At 42.6% G+C, this 25,491-nt stretch overlaps 1 protein-coding gene across 1 annotated transcript; it reads left to right on the top strand.

Moving 5' to 3' along the window:
- Window positions 1-1,337: 1,337 nt before the first annotated feature.
- Window positions 1,338-24,436, top strand: tinagl1 (tubulointerstitial nephritis antigen-like 1). The gene is made up of 12 exons (XM_056399768.1): window positions 1,338-1,473; window positions 4,987-5,297; window positions 7,489-7,555; window positions 12,177-12,269; window positions 12,351-12,465; window positions 14,708-14,834; window positions 15,178-15,328; window positions 15,427-15,613; window positions 16,684-16,729; window positions 17,760-17,883; window positions 20,990-21,035; window positions 21,200-24,436. The coding sequence occupies exons 2-12, from the start codon at window positions 4,994-4,996 to the stop codon at window positions 21,365-21,367; spliced, it is 1,428 nt and encodes a 475-aa protein (XP_056255743.1). The 5' UTR covers window positions 1,338-1,473; window positions 4,987-4,993; the 3' UTR covers window positions 21,368-24,436.
- Window positions 24,437-25,491: the final 1,055 nt, after the last annotated feature.

Raw genomic sequence — 25,491 nt, 5'->3', positions numbered from 1 at the left:
AAATGCTCTTTTACAGTGGAGTCACGTTGCCCTGATGGACTGAAAAAAATCTTTGAATGTTTGAAACTGATTGAAACTTATTTATTTAGCTTATATATTTTACAATTGTTTGTTTTTACTGTTTGTTCATTTCTGATGAGTAGCGGCTGAAACTGACCAATGATCAATCAGCCAGTGCATGACTGGAGTCTGGACCTGCTGGAGCCCGTTTTCTGTAAATATTCTTCTCTTGCTGTTTCTCCTCAACAAATTCAACACACTGATATTTACGTACCTTTGTGTGGTCAGTGTTCTCTTTTGTCCTGAGGAGCCCTCCCCTCCCTGCTCCGTCTAACACCCTGCTGTGTTACAGTTATTGATTCAGCCTTTAGCTTATTGATCAACCCAAATGGTGGTCCATGGGACAGCTGTGTCCTTCGGGACCACCATGTCAGTCTTCTAAATACCTGTTTACCATTCTTATCCAGAAAAAATACAAAAGGCTGAAACAAATCATATCTACTTTGAGTAATAACATTGGAAACTGCTGATCGTTTTTATATTTTGTCTTTAATTTTGCATCAAATATAAAAGTAGCCATCTTTTCAGTGGACTGATTTATATATACAGTACACGAAATGGTTCGCTCACAGATAAATTATGAAAATCTTTAACTCTAGTTAAAGAAAAGCCATAATCTATTCTGCTTGGAAAGGAGGAGATGTTACAAAACAGACTGCAGACAACTGAAGTGGCTCATTCAGAAAGAAAACATCCGTAATTTTTTTTTTTTTAACATTCAGGGAATTTGGCCTTCCTAGAACTTGAGCCAGAACCTCACCTCTAGAGGCTAGTCCATTTCTAGAAGCTGGGAGGTCCTCCACAGGCTATCAAATTATTTCCTGGCTGCCTGAGGTGAAGCTTTGCAACCACTGACCACTAGATGGTGGACAGGAGGTCAGTATTACTCACCACTGTGTCTGCCACAAGTAGATGTGAACCTGCAGGGGAAAACCACAGATAGTGCAGGGGAAAGTGCTGTTAGTAGAAAGTGACAGTGGAAAGAAAATACCATTAGGAGCAGCAGAGAGAATATAGATGTGGCTGAGTGCAAAGCAGTGGTTCCAGTCTGATAAGGAGGGGAAAGACGTGAGGAGATAGCTGACCTGTGGGAGTCACAGGGAAAGAAATGTGAGTGTGAATGTGAGAGAGGGAGGGAGGGAGGGAGGGAGAATGAGCAGGAGGCAATGAAGGAAGGGACAGAGGGCAGAGAGTGGGGGGGTGGAGAGAGGGGTCGGAGGGGCGGAGTGGTAGTTCTCACTGCCTGCCTGTATATAGAGAAGACAGAGTCTGACGGAGCAGATCCTGTGAGAGAGGCTGGGAGGGAAGTTCACTTTCACCCCAAACTGACTCTACCTGTGAATGACTTCCTGAGCAACACATCAACAAAGCTTCTATCGGATTATAAAACCCGGATTTCTCTCTCAGCTCAAGGTAAAGAAACTTTTCACTTTCTTTTTCACCCTTCGACAGCAGCTCTGTTTTATGCCAGACTCGAAGCAGGTGCAAACTGAATGTCACAGATACACTTTTCTCTACTTTAAACATCTCTCACTTAGAGGAAACTAGTTATTTCATTCTATATGTTTGCTGATGGTCTCTATTTCTTTCCTTCATTTTCTTTCTCTGCATCACTACTTATCTTTATTGAGCCAAAGGTGCAGAACTTAAGTCTTTACTGTTGCATATTTGCCTTCTGGGTGTGGGATTATAGGACACAATATTCATGTTATTAATAGGTTCAAGAATAAGAGTGGGAGACAGCTGAGATTTTACTTTTCAAAAGGGTTACTGGGTTCATTGATTGTGTCTGTTCCTCTTGTGTAATTCACAATGAGACTGATAATATATCAAGAGCAGTAATCCCGTCACTCACCTGTTGGGGTGCAGGCTTTATTAGACACCTGTATGGCATTATAAATGCTGTCCACTGCCTTGACCCGCGGGGTGTTTTGAAAATAGAGCTGGACAGATAATAGTCAAGGACTGTGTCACACAGAGGGAAACAGAGCTGAAAGAGCTTTTATACAGATATACTGAGCCAAGATTCCTGAATCATCTGGTGGGTGGCGCTGAGATATCTCAAAGGTCAGCTGTGTGAAGGAAAGTGAAACGGTACATTCACAGAACATGAGTTAACAAGGGAAATGAAAGGTTAAATTCACCCAAATTACAATATGGCATAGGTTTTTCACTTACCCATACAGTTTTTATTTGTCTGTATTTTGAGATATTAGTCTCTAATTTCAGACGCTTAGGTGAAGAAATTTTAATTACTGGTCCCTACGGCATTGAAAAATTACATTTGAAAATTTCAGCATGCTGTTAAAATCTTTAATAGAGACAATTTATTCAGTTGAAAGTAAAATTGTTCAGTATGGTTTCTGCTACTTTCAAATTAAATCGAAGTTATCCCAAATAAAAACAAAACTAAATGGGTGCCTCGATACCAGTGGAGGTAGGAGAGAAAATGTGTTGTTGTTCTTTTGGTGAACTGACCCTTTAAAAGCGAAAGCACTGCGCTTTAGATGTAATGAGAGATTTGTCACAGTGGTGCAAGAAACTAAGGAAATGCAGGTTGTGTAGGTTGGTCCTGAAGCTGTGACTGAAGCCCAGCTGTGACACACAGCTGGGCTCTGTATGCACTGTGTGATATGTGTATGTACATTATATCTATATGTGTGTGTGTGTGTGTGTGTGTGTGTGTGTGTGTGTGTGTGTGTGTGTGTGCGTGCGTGTGTGTGTGTTGCCAGTGCTAAGGGTTCATCTGTCCCGTGGCTTCAGTGTGGGATCAGTAGCTTGGCTGCAGCTGTCCGGAGCACTGATGGGCCATATGGCAGCTTCAGTGACACTCTGTCAAACCCATGTTTCATAAGACTTAAGTGAACTGCAACGTCAGTGTATTATGTATTGCAATCAAATCTGTAATATCTATCGCTCAAGGTCAAATGCTGTTCATTATTTACCTGATTTTGTTGATATGTTTGAAATATTGAGTTTTACAGAATAGTTTGATTTGGACTCATCAGCTAAAATAATCTTGTCCCACTTTTGCTGAGAACGGTGCCAAACACTATCACATGTTTTCTTATATTGAAGCTACTGGTAGAATAACAGTGATTTATAGTTTAAGGTGCTCTGTGTAAGGAAGCTACTGACGGGGTACTGTCAGCAGGCACCATTATGGTCATCACTTGGTTTTTACACTGACAGTTTGACCTAAAGGCCTCAGCAGACTGGTGGGTGTTTTATTGCACTGCTGCGAGTCTGCCACAACAAAACACTTGTGTAAAGGAGGAGACCTGCCCATCCCATGCTGCCATATGCTTGAGTGTGTGTGTGTGTGTGTGTGTGTGTGTGTGTGTGTGTGTGTGTGTGTGTTTCAACTAAAGGCGCAGTCATGCAGAAAACGGCACAGCAAAGATCTTTTCCGGAGCCCCGCTTTATATGCGGGGTGTCTATTGTGCTCTGAGATCTGATTGGATAATTAATGATGCTATTTATGTAAGCAGCGGGCCAACCCCTCGTCTTTGTGCGGCCACACGTAGACTCGCCCGTTCAGTAATCTGAGACAGACACACTCGAGCTAACAACCATACATATGGATGATTGTTTGACCTTTGTCAAACCTTAGAGCGAGAGTTGTAATGCTCTTTCATACACACACACACACACACACACACACACACACACACACACACACACACACCAAGCTAAGCCTGGGTATTGATACACATAGTGGAGAATAAACTGTATGACAATTAAAACCAATGGAGGAACTGTATCAAAAGAAATGAAAATGTATCACAGTGTATGTTATATGAAGTCACATACTCTCTGATTTCTTCTAAAATACTTGTGAGATTGCAGACTCTGCAGCTGGGGCACAAGTGTGATCATATGATTTGTGTTAAACAGCCGTTTACTGTATGTGTGTAGTTCCTCTTGCTGCCCTGCTACCAGGCTACATGGCATTTAGATAAACTTTATTGTTCATATTGCACATGGAGTGTATCTGTTTACCCAAACTATTTCCTAAAGGGTGACAGATTAGCTTTGACAGCAGGACATTACTTTATTTCCGTGACTGTGATAGCATCCTAATCTTGGACGATAATGTCCCCTCCCTATGACAAGTGACTGCAGTGGCATCTCTCACAGATAAAGTACAGTATTTAATTACAAGCTGATATAGTGCAGCTGGATTTATATGCTTCTGCAATGCAACAAGTGCTGTGTGAATAAAGATAAAGAAAGTGCAGGAGGGACTAAATACCAGCACATACAAAGAGGAAATATAGGGGCAGAGAGCAAAAAAAAAAAGGTAGAGTTAGCTCCTCATACATGATTCAACACATTTGAAGCAATCTGTGTTTCTATCAAGTATTATCAAGTTTTCCATCACTTTCTTGCTGAATGCATTTTCATATTTAGCTGCTGTTTGTCTTGGCAGCTTGAAAGGGAAAGTTGGAAAAAAGTAAGCAGATGATGCTCCAAGGATCATGTGGGTCTCTATTCTGAACATTTGCTACCAGCTTTGAAAATTTATCGTGTGTGTGTGTGTGTGTGTGTGTGTGTGTGTGTGTGTGTGTGTGTGTGTGTGTGTGTGTGTGTGGTGTGTGTGTGTGTGTGTGTGTGTGTGTGTGTGTGTGTGTGTGTGCTAGCAAGTGTATATGCATCAGTGTGTATGTGAATTACACACAGCGGGGGGTGGATGGTGTGTTGGCAGCAGTCATACCCCAATTATCCTGCTCACAGCGTAACCTCCTCACCTCCCTTCCTGTGAAGTGTGAAGCAGCCGGAGTGTGTCTTCTTGGGAAAAATGGGCCAACCTTCGCAAACATTTTCCATTCCATCGTATAACTGTTCATTGTTTTAGTAAGTATATTATTCTAAAGCATGGCTCGAATAAAATTACCTTAACCTGAATCTCTGCCCCCTTTACAGACTTATCATGAAGCTCATCCTGTTGATGGTTTCGGTGCTGCTCCTGGTGGTGGGAGAGGGTACCGCAGACAGAATCCTGTCTAGGAGGACCAAGAGGGAGCTTGCCAGTCCTCTCCATGTTGGTGGCATCAGGGACCCATTTGGCTCGTACTGCGAGAGAAGAGGAGGCTGCTGCCCGGGCAGAGACGACCTGTGCACGGTGCCTTACCTGGACACCATCTGCTACTGCGACCTATTCTGCAACCGCACCGTCTCGGACTGCTGCCCTGACTTCTGGAGTCACTGTTTGGGCGTGGAGCCACCTTTCATTGGTAAGTATGGGTGCACATTGGTGTGTGTGTGTGTGTGTGTGTGTGTGTGTGTGTGTGTGTGTGTGTGTGTGTGTGTGTGCGTGCGTGTGTGTGTGTGTGCGTGTGCGTGTGTGTGTCTGACAGAATTAGTGAAGCTCTGCCAGAAAGCAGCAGAGAACCCCGCTGACAAGCTCTGTGCTCGACCACAATGTAAAGCAGCATGACACCTGAAAACGAATTACAATTACATACCTGCTTGCTCTTAAACTCACAAGAAAAAAATATGCTTAAGACTGGGAAAGAAGCGTACTATGCTACAGAGAACTTCCAATCAGTAACCATTATTTAGCTTCACATGTACTGTGTTTCTCAAAACGGGCATGTTGATTCTGATGATGATAAAAAAGCCCTGATACAGAGACAGGAATACATATGACTGAACACACTTTCATGACCAATAGTGCACATGAAACTTTCTGATGTAACTATTTAATCTTTTCTGTACAATAAATCTTAAAATAGAAGGCTGAAATAAAAACTAAACCCCCTTCAGCAAAAATAAGAATTACACTTACCATTTCTGACCTCCTTCCCCCTCAATAATAATGGTACAGTCCCTATGGAGACGAGTTAAGCTTTAGCTCATTTTCCCCAGCTTTCTAAATGTTCAGATATCTGGACTCCCTGCACATTTATAGTACTATTCTCTCAGCGCAGAGGTGTAAAATGTGCCAGCAGAGGCCTACCTGAGAACAGAGCAGGGAACAGTAGGTTTCTTATTAACCCAGACAGAGGGTGGGAGGGTGGAAGGGTGGATGGAAGGATGAATGGAGGTCAGAAGAAAGAATGTGGGCTATGTGGAGGGAGGAAGAGACAGACAACGAGCGCAGGACTCAGGGTAAAGGGGGGTCGGTGCAGGTATGTGTTCCCTGGGCGACAAGGTAGGGGGATCACGAGGTGGGACACGCACACTACTACATATTTAAGAGTGTGTGCACACATACACTCACGTATTTGACATCACAATCATGCAGCCTGGAGGAAAGCTATGAAAGCTAAAGAAAGGAGGTGACAGGTTTTTACAATGGGTCCTTTCTCTTATCACTGTGCTCCAGTCACAGTTTGTTAAAATCTATAACTCAGTATTCAAAGCTCTATTCAGCTGGACGTTGCTCATTATGTTGTCAAAGTCAGTATATAATTTTCTAATATTCACCACCAGTGGAGTTAAATGCAGAAAAAAATTGTACACATTGTGCTCAGTAAAAAATGTCACAACCACCCACATTACATGAAATCGCATATCGTCAGTTCAGCAGTCTGTCTCCTGCATATAAAATCCCTCTCTATAAACGTGCGACTCTGCCAACAGTGCAGCTCTGCAGTAACTGAGTTGTGACAGGGCGGTTTGAGACAGCTGGGAGGGGGAAGATGAGTATCAGTGGACGTCAGTCATAAATCACACTATTATCTCAGGGCCTCACACCAGAGACCAGGAAACTTTACTCGCACTGTAAATTTTTCATGCCATAAATTCCACATGAAATTCACACTGACAGCACCCTCCGCTGTAAATTATCTCGTAGATTTTTAGATTTTTCACAACCTGTGAGCGAGCAAGGTTCAAACCTCAAGTGCATTGGGTCAGATTCATTCAAAAGGAATGCTAATGATGTGTCACTCCTGGATCGTTTTTGTGTGTTTGTGATAAGGCAGAGCAGACTTAACCCTCACCTTTGCAGCTCACAAATGCCAATACATTTTTTTGGGGGGCTTAATTATGATCATAATGTACTTTTCCGGCCCTTTCCTTCAATCTTGCAAGAGGTGGTGAATTTGAGCGTAAGCTGGTTAAAGCATGACGAGGGCCTGGGAAGCCTGGGAAGAAGCTAACGCCGCATTCCTACACTGGATTACTGCAGCTCAGAGCTCCTTAGACCTCACATATTCTGTGTATACACTCGCACACAGACCCACGCAGACTGCACACACTGGAGGAGTTACAGTGAACACGTTTTGTTGTGGTTGCAGGTGAAGGAATATAGCCATTGTGTTTATATTATATTAATTGTGAGTGCTGTATATGTAGGTTTGATCTGTGTCTCTGTATTCGAGGCTGTGCGTGGCTTTCTGTGAGATTAGTAGTAAAATCCTGGTTGTTTAGCCACATCAAACCATATATATTAAGATGCCCCTCTTTGTCTCCTCTCAGGCATCTGCGAAAGAAATGGCAACAGGTTCTTTACAGGGCAAACATACAAAGAAAACTGCAATTTATGGTATGTAAACCCCTCTTTTTTCCTATACTTTTCTCCTTCAACCTCTTAATTCCTGGGCTTTCCCTCTAATGTCCCCTTAAGTAGCTTAAAATTTGAAAAAACTATTTCCCTCACCCTTTGACTGTTCTCTTTATCAACTTGTTTTAACACTTCATATGAACCATTACATGTTTATACTGAGTGAATTAATGAACCCTGAGACGCCATGTTAATATGGATGGACCATCACAAAGTGTAGATGTGTTTTGCATCACATAACTTTAACTTTCCAGCCGCCGTACAGTAATCGATATTCTGAAAACCTTTGGGATCAGTACTGGAAGTTAAATTCAAGTTTGTGGGTTTGCTCAATATGTGTGTGTACAGTCAGTGTTTGTAAAAATAAACCCACTGATGGCTTTGTGGAGTAATATATCACACATTGATTACATGATCTTCATTTTATATGCACACACACACACTGACCGTGTCTACCTGCACTTCCTCTATATAATAACTCTTTGTCCATAATAGGCCTTTTCTTTTGATGTCAGAGCAGGAAAAGTACAAGTGTAAACAGTAAGAATAAATGATAGCTGAATTGCATTTAGCTGCTTCAGTTTCAGGGTCTATGTGTTGTTCATGCTGGTTCACTGTCGCTCTGTCACTGCTCACATGGGAAACCTGAATAGAACAGAGACATACTGTCTTTCATGTTCCCTACATGGTAAATTTAATCATAATTGATTCCCTGTTGAGCCTCTGAACTGCCCAGAGAACTTTGAAAGTAAAAGCCACTCTCCTCTAATGCACAAAATTGAGCCTGGATATTGTGATACAAAGCTCAGACCTAGTCAACAGGGTTGCATCACTTTATGACCTTAACAGAAAGTTAAGAGGTACGGAAAACAGTATTTTAGATTCGCTCTCAGTGGCAGCAAAGGGACTTTTACTGCCATGGCCCTCTACAACCTGAGAGCAACAGAGTCCGTGTAGCTGTTGTCATTTTTCTGAATGATATGGACGACAGTCGAGGAGACACAAAACAGTCCTTGAGAGACTTGAGGGAGATGTAGGAGGTTACGTGAGTGAAGGCAGGAAGAGGGGAAACTGAATTCCTCACCTGTCTTCCACTCTGGTTTCTCACATCTGTGTCATTTGATGTTCCTCAAAGACCCTGTAAGCGTATATGTGTGTGAACATGCACACTTGCACACAAATGTTGATTTAACATCCATTTGTGGGTCAGTATTATATTTAGTTCCATGCAAAATGAACTCACCGTAGCTGTTTGTCATGACATGTCCAACGCAAACCTGGCTGACCCCACTGATCTCAACTTCATCCACTTCAAGCCTCCTCGCTGTTCAGCTCCCGTAGCTGCTGTGTCAGTCTGACAGGCCTGAAGTATGACTCTTATCAAGGCAGCTCAAATAGGTTTGACCTAAAGGGTGTGATGGGTGTGTAGATAGGCGAGGATGCAGGTTGATAAATGGCAGGCCTAACATTTTTTCTTGAGGAAAGACTTGTGGAAGCAAAAACCAGTTGCATGGTTAAAAATAACCTCCAGTGTTCCTGGGTCACTAGAAAACAGCATTTACGTGCTAACTCCCCCTTTCACCGACAGACAAAAGAGCGTTATGCACATACGCTCCCACACGTGTTTGTTAAGGCAATACACATGGACGCTTGAAAAATAACACCACGACTTTGGCACACAGGAACAAACACACTCCCTTTTCCTGCTCCCACTCTCTTCACTTATTAATTTCCCAAATGTGCGTCCTCTCAGATACAGAGCTGGAGGAGGAGGACGGAGCTTCCGCCTTGAGCCGACAGGTAGCTCTCCCTCTTTTCCCTCCTAAGTCTCTCATTATCAGCGATGGAGCCCGTGCACACTCATCTACACCTCCCACATGTTTTCGCTGGTTTTAACAAAAGTGTTAGCAAATATGACAAAAGCACTCAATAAAAGTATGTGCTTTGACATCAGTATCACAGTCAGTATAAACTTTATTTATCTCTTCAGTATGGTTACAGTTTGAAATAACTCCTGGGCCGATTGTGTAAGTGCTAGACAACATAGAAGCACACCTCAACCAGACTGAGCATGCGATATTAAAGCAACGTTATGTTTACAGTCGTGTGTGTGTGTGTGTGTGTGAAGATGTACCGTGATAAGTGTGGCGGTCTTTTGTTGTGTTAATGGAATCTCCAGCTGAGGCCTTTTCCTGCCCGTGCTGCTGGCATCCTGATAACTCTTTATCTCCTCCAAATGATCTGAAACGTGGCGCCTCCTGCTCGCACTGGCAATCTCACACAGAAGTGACTATCTCAGCTCTGATTTGGCAGCAGCAGCAGCAGCTCTGCTCTGTCTGCTTGCACTGCACTTCAGATTGGACAACAGCCAATGCCAGCTTCTTTTTTTTTATGTTGTTTTATAGTTTCTCAGATGGTGTCGATATGTCATATCTGAACACACACACAAACATGGCTCTTGGGACAATATAACTCATGTCACCCAGGTGTGTATGGTCCCGCACGCCGAGAGGGGGTCTGTCTCTAGTAGGGAGGGTGATGTGGAATGTAAAATATGGCCTCCCACTGTCCTCACAGACCCTTATATTTCCAAGACACACTCTTTCCCCTTGTCTCCATAAGTCTGTCATTATGCCTGTCCCTGTGTGTGTGTCCAGTACTATTGCAGTGTGAATTTATTGCTGTTTTTGACCCAGTGACACTGAGCTGCATGCCTGTGATCCTGCTGCTCGGACAGAGAGGCAAAAGGTCATTGTCTCTTTCCTCTAATCAAAGCCATCAGACGGTCCTCTGTGGGACGCTGAGCAGACACTCACAGGTCTGAGCTCTGCCAGTGTGAGTGTATATTTGTATGTAGGTGTGTGCTTGAACATTGTATTTGCACATGTGTCTCAGAGACCCAGCAGGCAGGAGTGCAGTTTGAGAAGTGACACACACTCTGTATGATTCAGTGTGACTAAAGGGGAATTTGGCCTCTTCATCACTACGTGTGTGTGTTTAATGATCCAGTTGGAAAGGTTCCCAACTCTGTTAACATGACGTCTAATGCACAGTGGACGTTATGGATGGCGGTCTATACATGCCTGTGTGGGAAATGCCCCTCATTCTTTCTCTCTCTAACTCACACTTATAATATTCCCAAATTGGCTGCTGTCCTTGTGGCTGTTACACACAGTAATTTATAATCACTTTATAGTAAACTCATAGGCCTAGCAACTTTTTACAGTCACACAAAAAACCAAGAAAACACCAATAAAGCTTAAAAATTTCCCAAGAGGAATGAAAGAATCTAGTTTGAAAGTTGGTCGGAATTCATTGAAAAGATGTGGAATAGCCAGATTAGCTTAGCACTGAGACTAAAACAACAGGTGTCGTTTTTATACCTTGGTTTTTGTACTAACAAACAAGATAAAACCTGTTAATTATTGAGCTTTAGAGATGGTGGTAGGTTGATTTTTTTTTTTACCTTTGGACAGAGCAAGGCTCCCTGTCTCATGCTACACTAAGCTACTTAGCTAGATTTCTGGATAGCTAGGCTAGCTAGAAATTATGGATCAGAATCACAATCCAGACGGTCTCTGATTTGTCCCAATAGTTTCATGGTTTAGAAAAGTATAAATCACTTTATTATCCCTATAATTGTTCTGTATTATTCTGTAGGATAATATAAAGTTTATACAGGACAGGCATCAGTTTTAGTGTTTTGTCCAAAAATGTAGGAAACATAGGGGATAAAATGTTCTGTAATAGTTAGAAATAATGAATCAGCAAGACAAAGACATTCTGGTGAAACTATACATTTTGTGCAGCAACATTTTTAGTCATTAACTCTAAGGTATCAATGGAAGGTGACCTGTAATCATGTGCATGTTTTTTTTTTTTTCAATGACATTAGCTCCTCTGTGTGAGTCAGATTTCTGTCTGGTACAGTTTTTGTCAAGTACAAGTACAAAATTTAATCTAAAATATATTAGCTTACAAATGATAATACATTAGATTATACAGTATCCAACTTTATAATGTAACACTTCAAAAGGTTTCAGTAAGTAAAAGTAATTCTACTTTAGATACTTAAAGTACGTTTTGCTTTTACTTTCAAAAAGCAAGGACTTCCGGTGCACAGCATTTGTATTGATGTTGATACTTTTTACCAATACAATTAAAGGATCTTAATATTTATCCCACCACTTTTATGACCACACACACACACACACACACACACACACACACACACACACACACACACACACACACACACACACACACACACTTCTTTGTAGTGAATTATCTAAAAGAACACTGTGCTCTTATCTCGTCTGTCATCGTCTTGATTTTTTCATTCCCTCTGACTAAAAATGGATCTGCATTCTGTAGCCGTAAAAGGCTGAATGTTCCCTTAACATTTCCTTCTCTTTACTGACGTTCTTCCCTCAATTAATTTCTTATTTCGGAGTCCCACTGAGCGTCTGCATATTTGTCTGAGATGGTCTTTCTATTTTAGCTCCTGACGTCACTGGGTTTGGCAAAATATTGAAATTGAAGTTGTTTTGATGTGATCACAGTGCCAATGTCTTTTAATGGTCTCATTGCTTTGTCCCTGTAGTACATGTGGGACTTCAGGACGATGGGAGTGTGAGCAGAACGCATGTCTGATGGAGCCTGACATCATTCATGCTGTCAACAGAGGAAACTACGGGTAATAGCAAACACACATAAACACACGTACTTAAAGGCATATCATGGTCACATGTTTTTTTCAGCAACTTTGTGTTTTCAGGTGGAAAGCAGCTAACTACAGTCAGCTCTACGGCATGACTCTGGACGAAGGCATCCGGTACCGCCTGGGCACACAGAGACCCTCCAGGACCATCATGAACATGAATGAGATCCAGGTACAGGACAGTCTTCATCCTCGAAAGGAGGTCGTTTTGGAGGTTTATAAGATCTAACTGGCCAAGAGTAACAGTAAAAGGAGAGTATATGTGTGTGTGCTCAAAGAACAAGAACTTGCATATATGACAGATTATGAAGAAAGAAGCTGCATGATGCTTCAATCTCAACAGGCTAAGTATTTTATAGCCTGAAATATACTGCATGCGCTGTATATCAGAAAGTAATAAATCAGATGTTGGTAGAGTGGAGGGGGATGTTGGTGGAGGAAGGCTGGAATTTTTTAGCAACAGGCGAGAATGCAGAAAAGAAAGGTGAATTGTTACAGTTGTGTTGTGTCTATTCGCTTCTTTAAAAGCTCCTTCATACTTCCTCTGAGTTTGAATTAGTTATATCGGGTTTTAACATCTATTACAACAAAGGAACGCTGATCAAAACGTTTCTCACTTAATTATGGTGGCTTGTTGCTGGTATGTGATGGCGTCTCTGTGTGGAACCTTGGCATACTCTGATCCACTCAGTCTTTGTTTACATCTTACCCAGACAGATTATATAAGACGGAACCAAAACATCAGACAGAGAGGATGGAGGGGATGGTGGCTGCCTGGAGAATAAAGAGCAACCTCCTCTTCAGTCTGCACCTCCCCACCTCCGCCCTACATCCATCCCTTCTTTTCATCCATCCTCACTCCCTCTCTCTTTACCTCTCCCAGCATTCCTCAACTTCTTCCTCCTAAAAAAAAAAAAAAAAACCTCACAACTCCCCCCTCCTCCTTCCGCCGTCAGCGTGTCCCTACCTGTGCCAGGAACCAGATCAGAGCCTTGTAGCCCATTCATAAATCTCTCTCCCACTCTCCTTCCTGTCTGTCTGCAGACTCCTGTGTAAGGGATGGAAAATTGGAAACTTAATTTGTTACCCATCATGGCACCTCATCCTTGCAGCCGTGTCTCCTCTCTTATAACACCTTTAGGTGAATTCCTTCAGGTGACTGAATTTTCTGACTTTGACCTTCCACTACTACAAATCTCTGACCAGTAGCACATTCCTGAGCTATGTATCAGGTGGCTGTCCGTGCTCTGAATACCTCACTGTTTAATCAGAGGAATGCAGCTCAGGCAGCCAGAGAGGAGAAGTAAGTTGTAAAGCAGCGTGCGCTCTCTGATCACACATAACTGGGATTAGTTAGCAGAGCAACGAACCTGAAGTGGACACTAATAAGTTGCGCATGTTTGGCATTGGAGAAGCACCTCTGTCAGGAAAATATTTGCACTCCATCACAGGCTCGTCATCCTAATTAGCATTTATCATCACCCTGATATCAATATTCTTAATTAGGGCTATCATGATTAGAAGAGAATTAACAATAATATTATTATTATTATTATTATTATTATCTTTAGAAAATTTTAACAAAAAAAAAAACTGAAAAAATGCTATCTGTCAAATTCATCTTTAACTTTGTTTATAGTGTGTTTTGCTGCTTTTTTGGCAAATGAATTTGGCTCAGATATGAGAGTATTGAGGTGAAGAGAGAGTCTTTGACCATAATGGATCGATATGATCTTATGTGTATTATTAACATGAAATCAATATCACGGTTATCGTCAGTACCGGTGTATCGCAACACCCCTGCGCTGAAAAGAGTTGGACGCCTCCTTGGATACTGTGAGGTTCAGTTGGTCCGAATGACGCTTTCTATTTTACACTGATGTAACCGAACGGCCTCAGGGTTTCATGGAGGCGACCAGGGATCAAAGGTTCCTGTCTGTTCTACAGTGTCAGGGATTGATACTGGGCCAAATGGTCCTAATCGCCTGTGAATAAGTCCCTTCTCCTGCAGGGTTGATTAGCAGACTTATGTAACCTGCCTGTGATCAGAACTTGTCGTACAAAGCCGTCCACAAGTATTTTAATTGCAGCCGTTAGTTTGTGTTCTGTTGTGGGCAAACAGTTACTCTGCACTGCCTCACACCACATTCAAACAAGTCCCACTGCTGCAGCTTTTTGTTGACGGGTGTAACTACAGCTTTCTCTGTTTTACTTTAAATCCCTGTTTGACATGTTGGCTTGTCAGTTATGATAATGATTGTTTTTACTGAGAAATATTAATGTTTTCTCAATAAGTGCAGTCCTGTGAGAGTGTAACAGCAATTAAACAACAAATAAACTTGACTTGAATTTTGCAATGAAAGCAGGGCTGTATAAACGGTCTCCAACTTATCTTCACTCTGTCCTTCTGTCAGATGAACATGGATCCTCAGGGAGACCGTCTGCCGCCTTACTTCAACTCAGCAGAGAAGTGGCCAGGGAAGATTCATGAGCCTCTGGACCAGGGCAACTGTGCTGCTTCCTGGGCTTTCTCCACTGCAGGTAAGAGAATTCAGTGTAAAGTGGAAAATGCATGGAAATAACCTGAAAATATTTGTAGAAAGAAACATCTGTTGACAGTGGCAGCCTTATTCAGAATTGTCTTGGCAATGTGACAACAATTTGCAGGGATTTTCCATCCTTCTGTGCAAATGTTTGTTACCCAGCTTCACCTGAAAAGAATTTGTCGATGTGCCTCCTGATAAATAGTCGACATTTGTTATGACACTGTTTAGTTTCTTGAAGACATTTAGTTGCAAAACTTATTATGTAACACATGATTCAATATTTCTCTAAAATGTCTTTGGTCTGCAAACTTTGTAACGTTCCTGATCTCTCTCATTAGCCGTGGCCTCGGACAGAATCTCCATCCAGTCAATGGGTCACATGACTCCTCAGCTGTCGCCCCAAAATCTTATTTCCTGTGACACACGCAACCAGGGAGGCTGCGCCGGGGGACGCATCGATGGAGCCTGGTGGTACCTTAGGCGTAGAGGGTAAGCACTTCCTATCGAACAAACAAGCAAAAGTTATTTACTGCATGCAGATAAGTTGCGGTGGTTACTTGATGGCTAACTTTTCCCCCTCCTCACAGAGTGGTGACAGAAGACTGTTACCCGTACCGACCTCCTCAGCAAACGCCAGCGGAGGTAGGCCGCTGCATGATGCAAAGCCGCTCGATCGGCCGGGGGAAGAGGCAGGCTACGCAGCGCTGCCCCAACACACACAACTACCACAACGACATCTACCAGTCCACGCCGCCCTACAGGCTCTCATCCAATGTAAGCAGCGCACAGACACAAAGCAACCCACGCAAAGACAGACACCGTGATGCACACTTGAACATCCACTCATTGACATCCTCTACATCAGTTCAACACCTGATCAGCTTTCAAAAGACGTCTGTACAGTTTTGGAAACTTCCTTGTGCTACAGTAGACATAATCTCTCTCACGTGTTTTATGTGTTTCTTGTACACTTCATGCATACTTGACTCCCTTGTGAATGAACATGGGAAGGTACAGGATTAAATGGTCAACAACACTCTCCGCAGGCAGGCAGTCGGACTTAGTATTGAGAAGACTGAGACTTCCAGATTTGAAATATAATACAGAATAATAAAGTAATTTGTTCTTATTAGTTAAATTAGTTTGCTTTGAAATATGTTGGATAAACGGGGCATTGAGTGAATTATACCAATTTACAGGCAGCACTTTGGATATTATCATCTATAATCATTATCTGCTTTCCTTTCAAGACTCAAAAGTGTATCTGGAATTAGATTTCTGTGTTTACCTTCTAATATCAAATTACTCGACTCTTTCTACATGTCAGTAAACACTCTGTTTGGTTACTGGTATTAAGAAGCACAACTTCACAAAAGAGTTTATCAAGTTAATTTCAAAGCAGAGTGATTCAAAAACATTCTTCTAGTCCTCTGCATGGAGGAAGCCCTTCCTACCCTTCCTTATCGGTGTGAAGTGTTGTGTAACATTCACTAAAACTGTTTCCAGAAGCTTCCTCTGCATGCAGCTCTGCGTATCTCCTCTGATTCAAAGTCAACCGCTAAGCTGCAGCCAACATGTGGTTTTATCAGCCAACATCCATCAGTGCTAAATGACAGCTAATGCCTCTCAAAATCATTACAGCCTGTTGTTTCTGTCCTGTGAAGTCAATATGCCAAGCATTAAGGGCAGAGGGCCCTGCTGGACTCAATCATGTTATCTGACTTTTAACATCCAGGGGGGTTGTTTTCATCCTCTCCCATTTCACTGACATGTAATGATCTTTCTGTCCGTCTCTCTCCACGCTGCCTATAAATCGTTCTGTTTGTCTTCTCTCTCTCTCTCAGGAAAAAGAGATCATGAAGGAGATTATGGATAATGGCCCTGTGCAAGGTAAGGTGATGCCTCTGTGTGTGTGTGTGTGTGTGTCTGTGTGTGTGTGTGTGTGTGGTGTGTGTGTGTGTTCTTCTTCAGTATACTTGTAAATAATATCTTAATGTCAAAATTTTTTGTTACTGCGTTGCCCGAGGGACACATAAATCCAAACATGAGCACCTTAAAGCCTTGTGTGGGGTATGTGACTGAGGATGATGTCATGTTTGCCCTTCTCACCCTGCTGGTTTTGTCCGGGGTTTCAACTCTGACCTTAGTCACCTGGTCAAAAATGATGGGCCCTCATGTCAGTGTGTTTAAAGTGACCTGCCTTTAATAGCTCGCCTCTCAGTCTGGTGCCCATCTGGACCATTGTCAAGTACACTTGAATATAGGAGTCCTGTGTGTGTGTGTGTGTGTGTGTGTGTGTGTGTGTGTGTGTGTGTGTGTGTGTGTGTGTGTGTGTGCGTGCATGTGTGTGTCCTCTGTGATTCTCTGAGCCTGTGCCAGGTTCTTGTTTTATTGTTTAGCAGTCCAGGAAGACTTCATGTCAAGTTTCCTTTTTGCTTTTGAGTTTCTGTCTGACACAAAGGCATGCGCGTGCACGTGTGTGTGTGTGTGTGTGTGTGTGTAGTTATGCATTGTGAGTTGCTGATAAGACTGGAGGTCCACATAGTCTTCCAAGGACCACTGGATTTAGAGCAGGTAGATCTCCCAAAGAGGGAATTTCTGAGCTGTACATCCGGACAGTAATCCCCAATGAGCTGTAATAGAAAAGTCACATGGACACACACACACACACACACACAAAGCTGCCCTGTCTAATGCCTGGGTGTGTGTGACTCAGGGGGGAAATTAAATTTTTTTGGGGCGAAATTAGGTAATTACTTTTAGATTAATTGAGGTTTGAATAAGATTTTTATCTCTTCCCTGATGGATTCAGCAGCCCTTATAAACTCCTTATATAGTCATATTGTGTGTGTGTGTGTGTTTATACGTGCATGCAAGTTATAGCCGCCTACTAATTCTCCCTGCGTGTTTGTTCTTGCAGCTATTATGGAGGTCCACGAGGACTTCTTTGTCTATAAGAGTGGGATCTACAAACACACTGACGTCAGCTTCACCAAACCTCCACAGTACCGCAAACATGGCACACACTCAGTCAGGATCACCGGGTACGTAAACAATGTACAGTGCAAAACATTTGATATCAAACCTTTTTCTTGCCATGTTTTGTTAACCAACACTTTTTTTAAATCTTAGCATGGTGCTGGGTAAATGTTTTGTCCTCTGCACAAACCTGCTTCGACTCAAAATAAACACACTTGCTTTTGAGATTGCGCTGGGATTTCGTGTGTTTATGTTTGATGATCAAAGCTTCTATTCAGTCTGAGTTATCGACAGGAAAACCATGTGCTATGTTACTCAAACTTTTCTGGACAAAAAACATTTGCCTCATCTCCTCCCAATCCCAGTCTTCATGTGTCTGATTTTACTTTCGCTACATGCTCAACTGACGCCGTTTCCAGCAGAAGAATTGATATTAGCAGCTGCTGCTATTAGACTTGATCCAAAGCTTCACTTGCACGTGTGTTTACACACTGCTAAGACTGTACGTGTGGATAATCTTCCCTCCCAGTCTATTGCTCTTGGAGACACACCTTGGCCCCACTCCTCTGTCTGCCCCAGCCTCCTCTATGTAGTAACTACGGCGACCACAAATATGCAGGCGGGCAGACGGCTAACACACCTGGATTACCTGCCCCCACCCTCTGTCTCTCGGTATCCCCCCCCCCCCCCCCCCCGGTCTGTCTTCTTCACTTTCCTGCCTCATTTCTTCTCTCTCTGTGGCGTCTCCATCATCACTCGTCAGCTGGCTGTCTGACTCACTGACCGTCCTGCTTCCTTTTTTATTCTCTTCTCCAGCTCCATGCCAAAACACTCCTCATTTTCATGTAGACGATCCCCCGGATAGACAGGTAGCTGTTTGCTTCTGTTTTTTATTTGCTGTGTGGAGGGCAGTGGGAGGCCAGGAGAGGCTCTGACCTGTAAAAAGTCATAAACATCCTTTTTACTCACAAATATACGACAAGGCTCTTCTCTATCAGTCATCCAGCTGGTTTTGAAGTGTGTCTGTCGGGACAATGATACGTTGCTGCTCACTGGTCTCACTTTCCAAATTAGAGAAATGAGCAGCTACCTCATAATGGGTCTATTATGGGGTCTAAGGAATGTGTGTTTGTGAGCGTTTGACTGTGCCTCTGTACCTCAGCGTCTTAGCCTGTCTCTGACTTGGAAAACAGTCTCTGAAATGACAAAAACTCCAGACAGGGGAGTTCAGCGCTACGATAAAAGCTGCTTTTATCTGATTGGCCATAGATGAAGACAAAATACAACCCATTTACAAGGGATCCTCAGCTTTTCCTGCCCCTCTTCTCATGCGTGTCTTCCATGTGTATTTCATAACATCTCAACAACATATGTCATGTATAGGCATGTGTATGATAAACAGTCAAGCCTTCATCCTCCAACCTGTACTTAGCTTGTTCAAATCACATACCTCAGGAGCACACGCTGTTCTGAAATGTGTTGTTGGAAAACTGTGGATGCATGAGGATCACACTCTGCGGACTGTAATTACATTTTTACACCCTCACTTTTTCAATAAACTGCAGAGGTGTGCAGGGTGTGAGATGATGCTGAGGACGAGGATTCCCAGCGTTCCTGACTGCCTCTTGCTTTATGGCTCCTTCTACTGATGTTGTGATTCCTCGCCACCGACTTGCGCTCGTGGGTTTAGGAACGGATGGAGCAAAGAGAGGAGGGGGTGAACATAGTTTTTTGAGCTCCAACCTGCCAGCCACAAGCATCAGTGTGTTTACATAGGCCAAATCCCATAGCGGTGCGTTCCTTTAAGCCCAGGGCCTGGGAAAGTTTGTGGAAAGAGTATTGAGGTCCACTGTGGTGGAAAGGGCATTGTCTGGGCTGCTGATCCTGACTGCACCGGACAGAGAGAGGGGGATCAGTCCCCCGGAGAAGAGGTCAGGGGTGGGCTGAGGGGCGTTGGGGAAGGGCGGGGCACATGGGCGCAGCGGTATGCCCATCATTGTCCCCGACTGAGCAAGTGAGCTGATTGGAGGCCAGATAAGAGATCCGCAGTGGTCCGATTCTGTCTGGCTCTGTCCATACCAATAAATATGCAGGCAGGCAGGCATGCATGCAAATGGGTTCATCACACACACATATACAGGTGTGTATGTGCCCTTACTCAAAAACACAAATCCCATCTCTCCGGCCTATTTCAGACTGTAGTTGGCATCTGTTGTTTACACAGCTGTTTTGAACGGTCTGCTCCTGGTCAATGTGACGTCTGACGGCAGTCAGGGAAACTCTTGGCTAATAAAGTCACTTGCTGAGAGAAGGTTCGCACTCTCTGCCAGCGTTGTGGTGGCAGGCTACTGAGTTGGCAGAGTCAGCCAGCCACACTATTTCCCAGCATTCCTTTCCCTTATAAAAGATAACAACCAAGTGGGCACCGAGAGTCTCTTGGGAAGCGAAAGGCAGAGAGTGCAAAAACAGGATGGGAATTGGCTTTGGGAGAATGTTTTGATCATGACGAGCAGAAGTGGCAGGACTCTAAAACTTGGCAACTGCTAAGCTAAGACGAAAGTGCATGATGGGAATTTATGGACCTTTGCCAGGGTTTCCTGAGAACAAAGCTACTGGCAAGGGAGAAGGGTAGAGATAAGCCTCTAAGTTCAGATTCACACATGTATATTTGTGTGTTTTTCGTCATTAGTTTTGTTGCGTGCTGTCCGCACGCTGACCGAACTGAGGTGGTGTTCACTTCCTCCTGACCTGCCCTCTCCTTCCTGTTGCATCTGTAGAGTGTGGAAATAGTAAAGGAAAAGGGAATTCCGTGTGCTTGGGATTGGAATGATGTAGAAGTGCAACTAGGCGGTGTCCAGCCATAAATACTCTGTTTTCAGGATGTTGTTAGAAAGATGAAGCATTTCTTTTCTTCTCCCACTTGAACGCCACTCACAGCTCTTCCTGCTTTTCTTTATCAATAATGGCAAGTGTGTCCAAGTGAGCACATTCCTGAGAAGTGTTTATACCATGAAGCCATGTTTGTTGGAAACCATCCATACCTTAAAAATAGCTGTGTGACTCTGACACAGCTGATTTGATGTCTATTTTTGAAGATATCTTGTTTTCCTGTTGTTTGGCTTTTAACACTCCTGCATGTTGAGTAACCATCCTCCATCTCTTCTGCACCAGGTGGGGAGAAGAGAGAAACTTTGATGGGACATCAAGAAAATATTGGGTAAGTGTTAATGTAATAAAGTAGAAATTTTATTGACAATGTTGTAAGTTCTGTTTTTGCCTAAAATGCACAAACATAAGCAGGTATATGTATTCTCAAATTGAAACCAGTCTCACCAGTGGTTGCTTTGACTGTATTTTAACATCTGTGTAATGCATTTCCAGATTGCTGCCAACTCCTGGGGAAAGAACTGGGGAGAGAACGGCTTCTTCCGCATCGCTCGTGGGGACAATGAGTGTGAGATTGAAGCATTTGTGATTGGAGTGTGGGGCAGGATCACGATGGAGGACATGCACAACCATCATCACCACCATCATCGCCGACACATTTAGAGACACAACAGGTGTTAAATCCCCATCAAGACCTTTGTTTTGTTTTTTTTTAAACCCACCTATAGTGAGGTGACGCCCCAGAGGAGAACCACATCAAGAGTCTGAGAACTTCATCAATTCCCCTTGTCCACCAAGCTGGCAGGGACAGCCTTAATAGTAACCCCAGAGCCCCTGAACCTTCTGCTTTTACACTTTACTTTACTCTGGGGATCAGTACAACCCCTCTTCTCCTCCATCGTTACCCTTTAAAGAGGACAACTTTTCCCATTTCTCCTGTAACTCAAGGCTTACGGCACCAAAAACAAAGAAAAACTAAGATAAAGTGTATTTGTGTTGCCTTGCAATTAAGCACCTCAGGTACCAACTGTTCCAAAGACCACACTTCCCAGAATCCTCAGTGTAATATCTGGTGAAACATGTTCATGTCAAGTTGGCTGATGACAGAAGGAGAAGCTCAGTCTGACCTTTTTATGCTTTCATGTGTCAACCTGAAGCTTTAGTCTAAATCTATAATCCAGACGGACCCGATTTCAGGGGGGGACGGCTTGGAAAAGAGGAAAACTGAGAGCCAGATTATTAGACATCAGACCCTTTCAGAGAGACACACCCAGCTTAACTGTGTAACATGATAATATATCATAGATGACCTTACTGACATTCACCTGTCAGTTATACACAGGCACAGTTTGGCTCATTCCCTCAGTTTTAGAGAGGACACCCTTGTCTCGAGTTAGCAGCTGCAGGCGGTAGAGTTTCTCACACATTCCACACTCAAAAACTATTTGGGATTTTAGGGGAATTTACAATGCCACTGACCATGAACAATAGTTAGACAGAATCAAAGGCCCTATATTTTTTTTTATTACTGTGCCGTAAAAGTGAAACAGGCCTTTGTAACACATATTTATACTGGGATGGGCAGTGTCAGTAAATAAACGTGTATCATTTGTTCTCGGCTGCAGGTGAAATAAATCATTTTCACCAAACATCACCCTGAACAATGAGAAATATATAAACATTAGCAACGTTGCCATTCCTGAGCCCACAATCTCATTGAAGAAATAAAAACACTGAAAAAATTGAAAAGTTTTTTTGACCACTGCAAAAGAAAAGATATTTGTGTATAGTAGTCTTAATTTGCTCTGTTCTGTAAACACTGTTACATTTTGACCTAAAGATGTTATTTTTTTGTTTTGTTGCAGTTATATTTTTTAAGTTTTATTTTCCTACTCATTTTAAAATGTACTGTATGTAGTAACTTTCATAACACACTCGTCACTCAGTTGCTTTTCCGCTTCTACATAGCTGTAACTGTTTGATCACAGCGAGGAGGGTGGGGGGGTGGGGGGGGTTAAGGCGGGGGGGGCTGCTGCTATATTCAGTCTGTGCTGCAATACTTGTCTTAGTTTGATGCATTTCGTATGTAATAAACACGTAAAGCCACTTCTAACTAACGCTGAAAAACACCGGTTCAAGTCACACAGGTTGCAGATAAGCTGTTTCGCTCGGTATGTTCTCATTTTTATTTTTTTATTTTTATTGTGCTCTGCAGGAAATTGAACTGGTTCCAACTTATCAGCCCTGCGTCTGTCTTTGCTGCAGTGTCACAGCGCTGTGCGATGTCTTTATTCCAACTGATTGCATGCTGATTGAGCGATTTTCAGACCTTTTTTCGAGGACAGCCTCACTTGAAAAGGAAAACATGGTGTATTATTACCGCTTACCTTAAATTACATCCTGGTGTCCTTCAACTGTAACTTCAAAAGGTTTTTCTATTTCTATATCATCAGGTCTTGTGATCTTGTTTGTCATCTCCTTCAGGCATGGATAGGTAGATAGACATAAAAGCAGAGAGAAATGTCCGGATGGACACACAATGTGCAATGTGGTGAAGGGGCTACAGATGGATTAGCAGTTGCTGTATATTTCTCATGAATCCGAATCTTTGCTTTCAGTGTGTTATAAGCGAAGGCAGGGAAGGATCAAGAGCAGCACATCGACAAGAGATGCACAACATGGTTTACAATGAATGACAATACACAGAAAACAATGTGAAACTGACCTCTTTGGCCTGAGGAGGAGTTCTTCAATTCTATTTTCATTTGTGGGCAAGTTGCTAGAGTTCCTTTACAAGAGGTGAAAAAGATCAATGGACAAAACTAGTTAGTAGACTGGTTTATTCTACTGTGATTCAGTTCTCATTGGCAAGATGTTTGCAGAAATGTGTCCAGTGAAGTTACACAAGGTCTATACAAGATATTTCATGACCTTCCTGCTCAAGAGCAGCATCAATGTGAGAAGAATGACTTCAGTGTTTGTGAGACAAACCAGGGCCACGTTCCCTAAATGCACGTTAGGACTAAGATGATAATTTTTTGTCTGTTTGCAAAGATCATCTTCTCCTTGAGATGCTGTTGACAAAGGGAGGGATAGTTACAGACTGTAACTGGTGTGTATCATGTGAAGTTTTTTCGTGCAGAAGAAAGTAGTGGGATCTGACCAAAGCTGGAATCATTTTGTTTTCATTGTGGAGAGACATCCTGTTGTCAGTGTTCGTTTATTTAGCTTACATTATGTTGGATCAACGGTCATCAGGTTCATTGTGAGCTTGGACCTGAATGCTATACAGGACAACGAATATGTAGAGAAAACAAAAAAAAAAATCTTGTAAAGCATTCAAGTAAATGTTCATGAACAACATATGTGCCACGTTAATTATGACTAATTTTACATAAAGGTTCAGATAGGACCAATAACACCTAGAGATTCTCTGCTGAACCCACATCTGTCCCATTCAAACTGATGTTACCTTCAGCCAAACAGTTTTCTCCAACTACACAACCTCTCCTCTAAAAACACCCAGGAGTTGCAGCAGACATCCACTCACAAGTTGTGTATTTTATGTAAAATGAACCACTTCATAGTCACTGATGTGTAGACTTTATTTATGACAAGATGTGTAAATTATATTCTTTTATTCTTCCTCGTTTTCCTGTGCAATGTTTTATTATCTCTCTGTCTCACATTAGTGTTTACTTGTGCAGCACAATAAAGTCTTTCCAAAAACAACACTGTCTGATTGATAAATGATAGCTTGTGTTGTTATCTTGCATTGAAAGCAGACGATATTATCAGTGAAAAAATGTCTGTTATAGTATGCAGATTAGATGGTAGAGAAGGTGTGTGATTTTTGGGAACATTTGGGATCAGTGAGCCACAATGGGAGAGACTGGCTGCGTGGTGATCGGGGAGAAGCCCCCATAGGACGTGGCTGGGTGGGATGAGGACAGTTTTTCTAAGGTCCTGCTGTGTCAGCGTAATCTTCCATCACTAAGCGCAATAACTCGGGCCGTCAGTCAGTGGAAGACCAGGCCAAAGAGTCTGCATGATCCATCATAGATATATACAGTACGTGTGTATGTGCCACATTGAACCAGTTAAAGACATACAGTATATACTAATCTAAATTACTCCCTATTATTTAGTAAATGTTTTTGTCAGTGATTTGTGAAATTTGCTGTAGACAGTGAAGGTCTGAAGAATGGATTGTGAAAGTTGCTCAAGTTGGGTTTTCCATATTTGAACTTTTTTCTTACTTTGAAAATCTGCACTCAGCGTTTTGTATTTGGCTTTTATAAATGTGTGGTGTCTTGTACGTTACTGCCGGCAGGGAATAGTTGTACAGTGTGTATGACACAGTGATAAAAACTTTACGTATTCACTCATAGACAGAAACGTATACACATACGTATAACACATCTCAATCAGGCACACCAGTGACAGTGTCTATTTGCTTGTGTACAAATTCTTGCTCATAGCATAAAATTTATGCTGTATTTTGTATGTGTGTCTCCAAAACTGATTCAATGAAATAATCAAATTCCTTAAAACAGTCTCATCTCAAGTTTCAGCACAATACTCCATAAAATACAATATCCACCACTTCCCTCAACATTAATTCTGCTTTGACTGTGTGTGTGTGTGTGTGTGTGTGTGTGTGTGTGTGTGTGTGTGTGTTTTATATATCTGTGCCTCTGTGTCCCACATAAACACCTGGCTGAACAGCTGCCTCCGAGAGAGACAGTGTTCTAACCTGGAGAGAGGGCACCCTCCTGTTTGAAGTG

The sequence above is a fragment of the Seriola aureovittata genome, chromosome 16 (assembly GCF_021018895.1).
Source record: "Seriola aureovittata isolate HTS-2021-v1 ecotype China chromosome 16, ASM2101889v1, whole genome shotgun sequence".
Lineage (NCBI taxonomy): Eukaryota > Metazoa > Chordata > Actinopteri > Carangiformes > Carangidae > Seriola > Seriola aureovittata.
Note: the sequence above shows the minus strand (reverse complement) of the source record. Positions and strands in the feature narration are given on the sequence as shown.

What these genes read in the sequence shown, in the direction of transcription:
- tinagl1 (XM_056399768.1), top strand. Translation starts at nt 4,994, where the DNA reads ATGAAGCTCATCCTGTTGATGGTTTCGGTGCTGCTCCTGGTGGTGGGA. An exon ending in GTCAACAGAGGAAACTACGG is followed by an intron (nt 12,270 to 12,350) that starts GTAATAGCAAAC and finishes TTGTGTTTTCAG; the next exon opens with GTGGAAAGCAGCTAACTACA. An exon ending in CACTCAGTCAGGATCACCGG is followed by an intron (nt 17,884 to 20,989) that starts GTACGTAAACAA and finishes CTTCTGCACCAG; the next exon opens with GTGGGGAGAAGAGAGAAACT.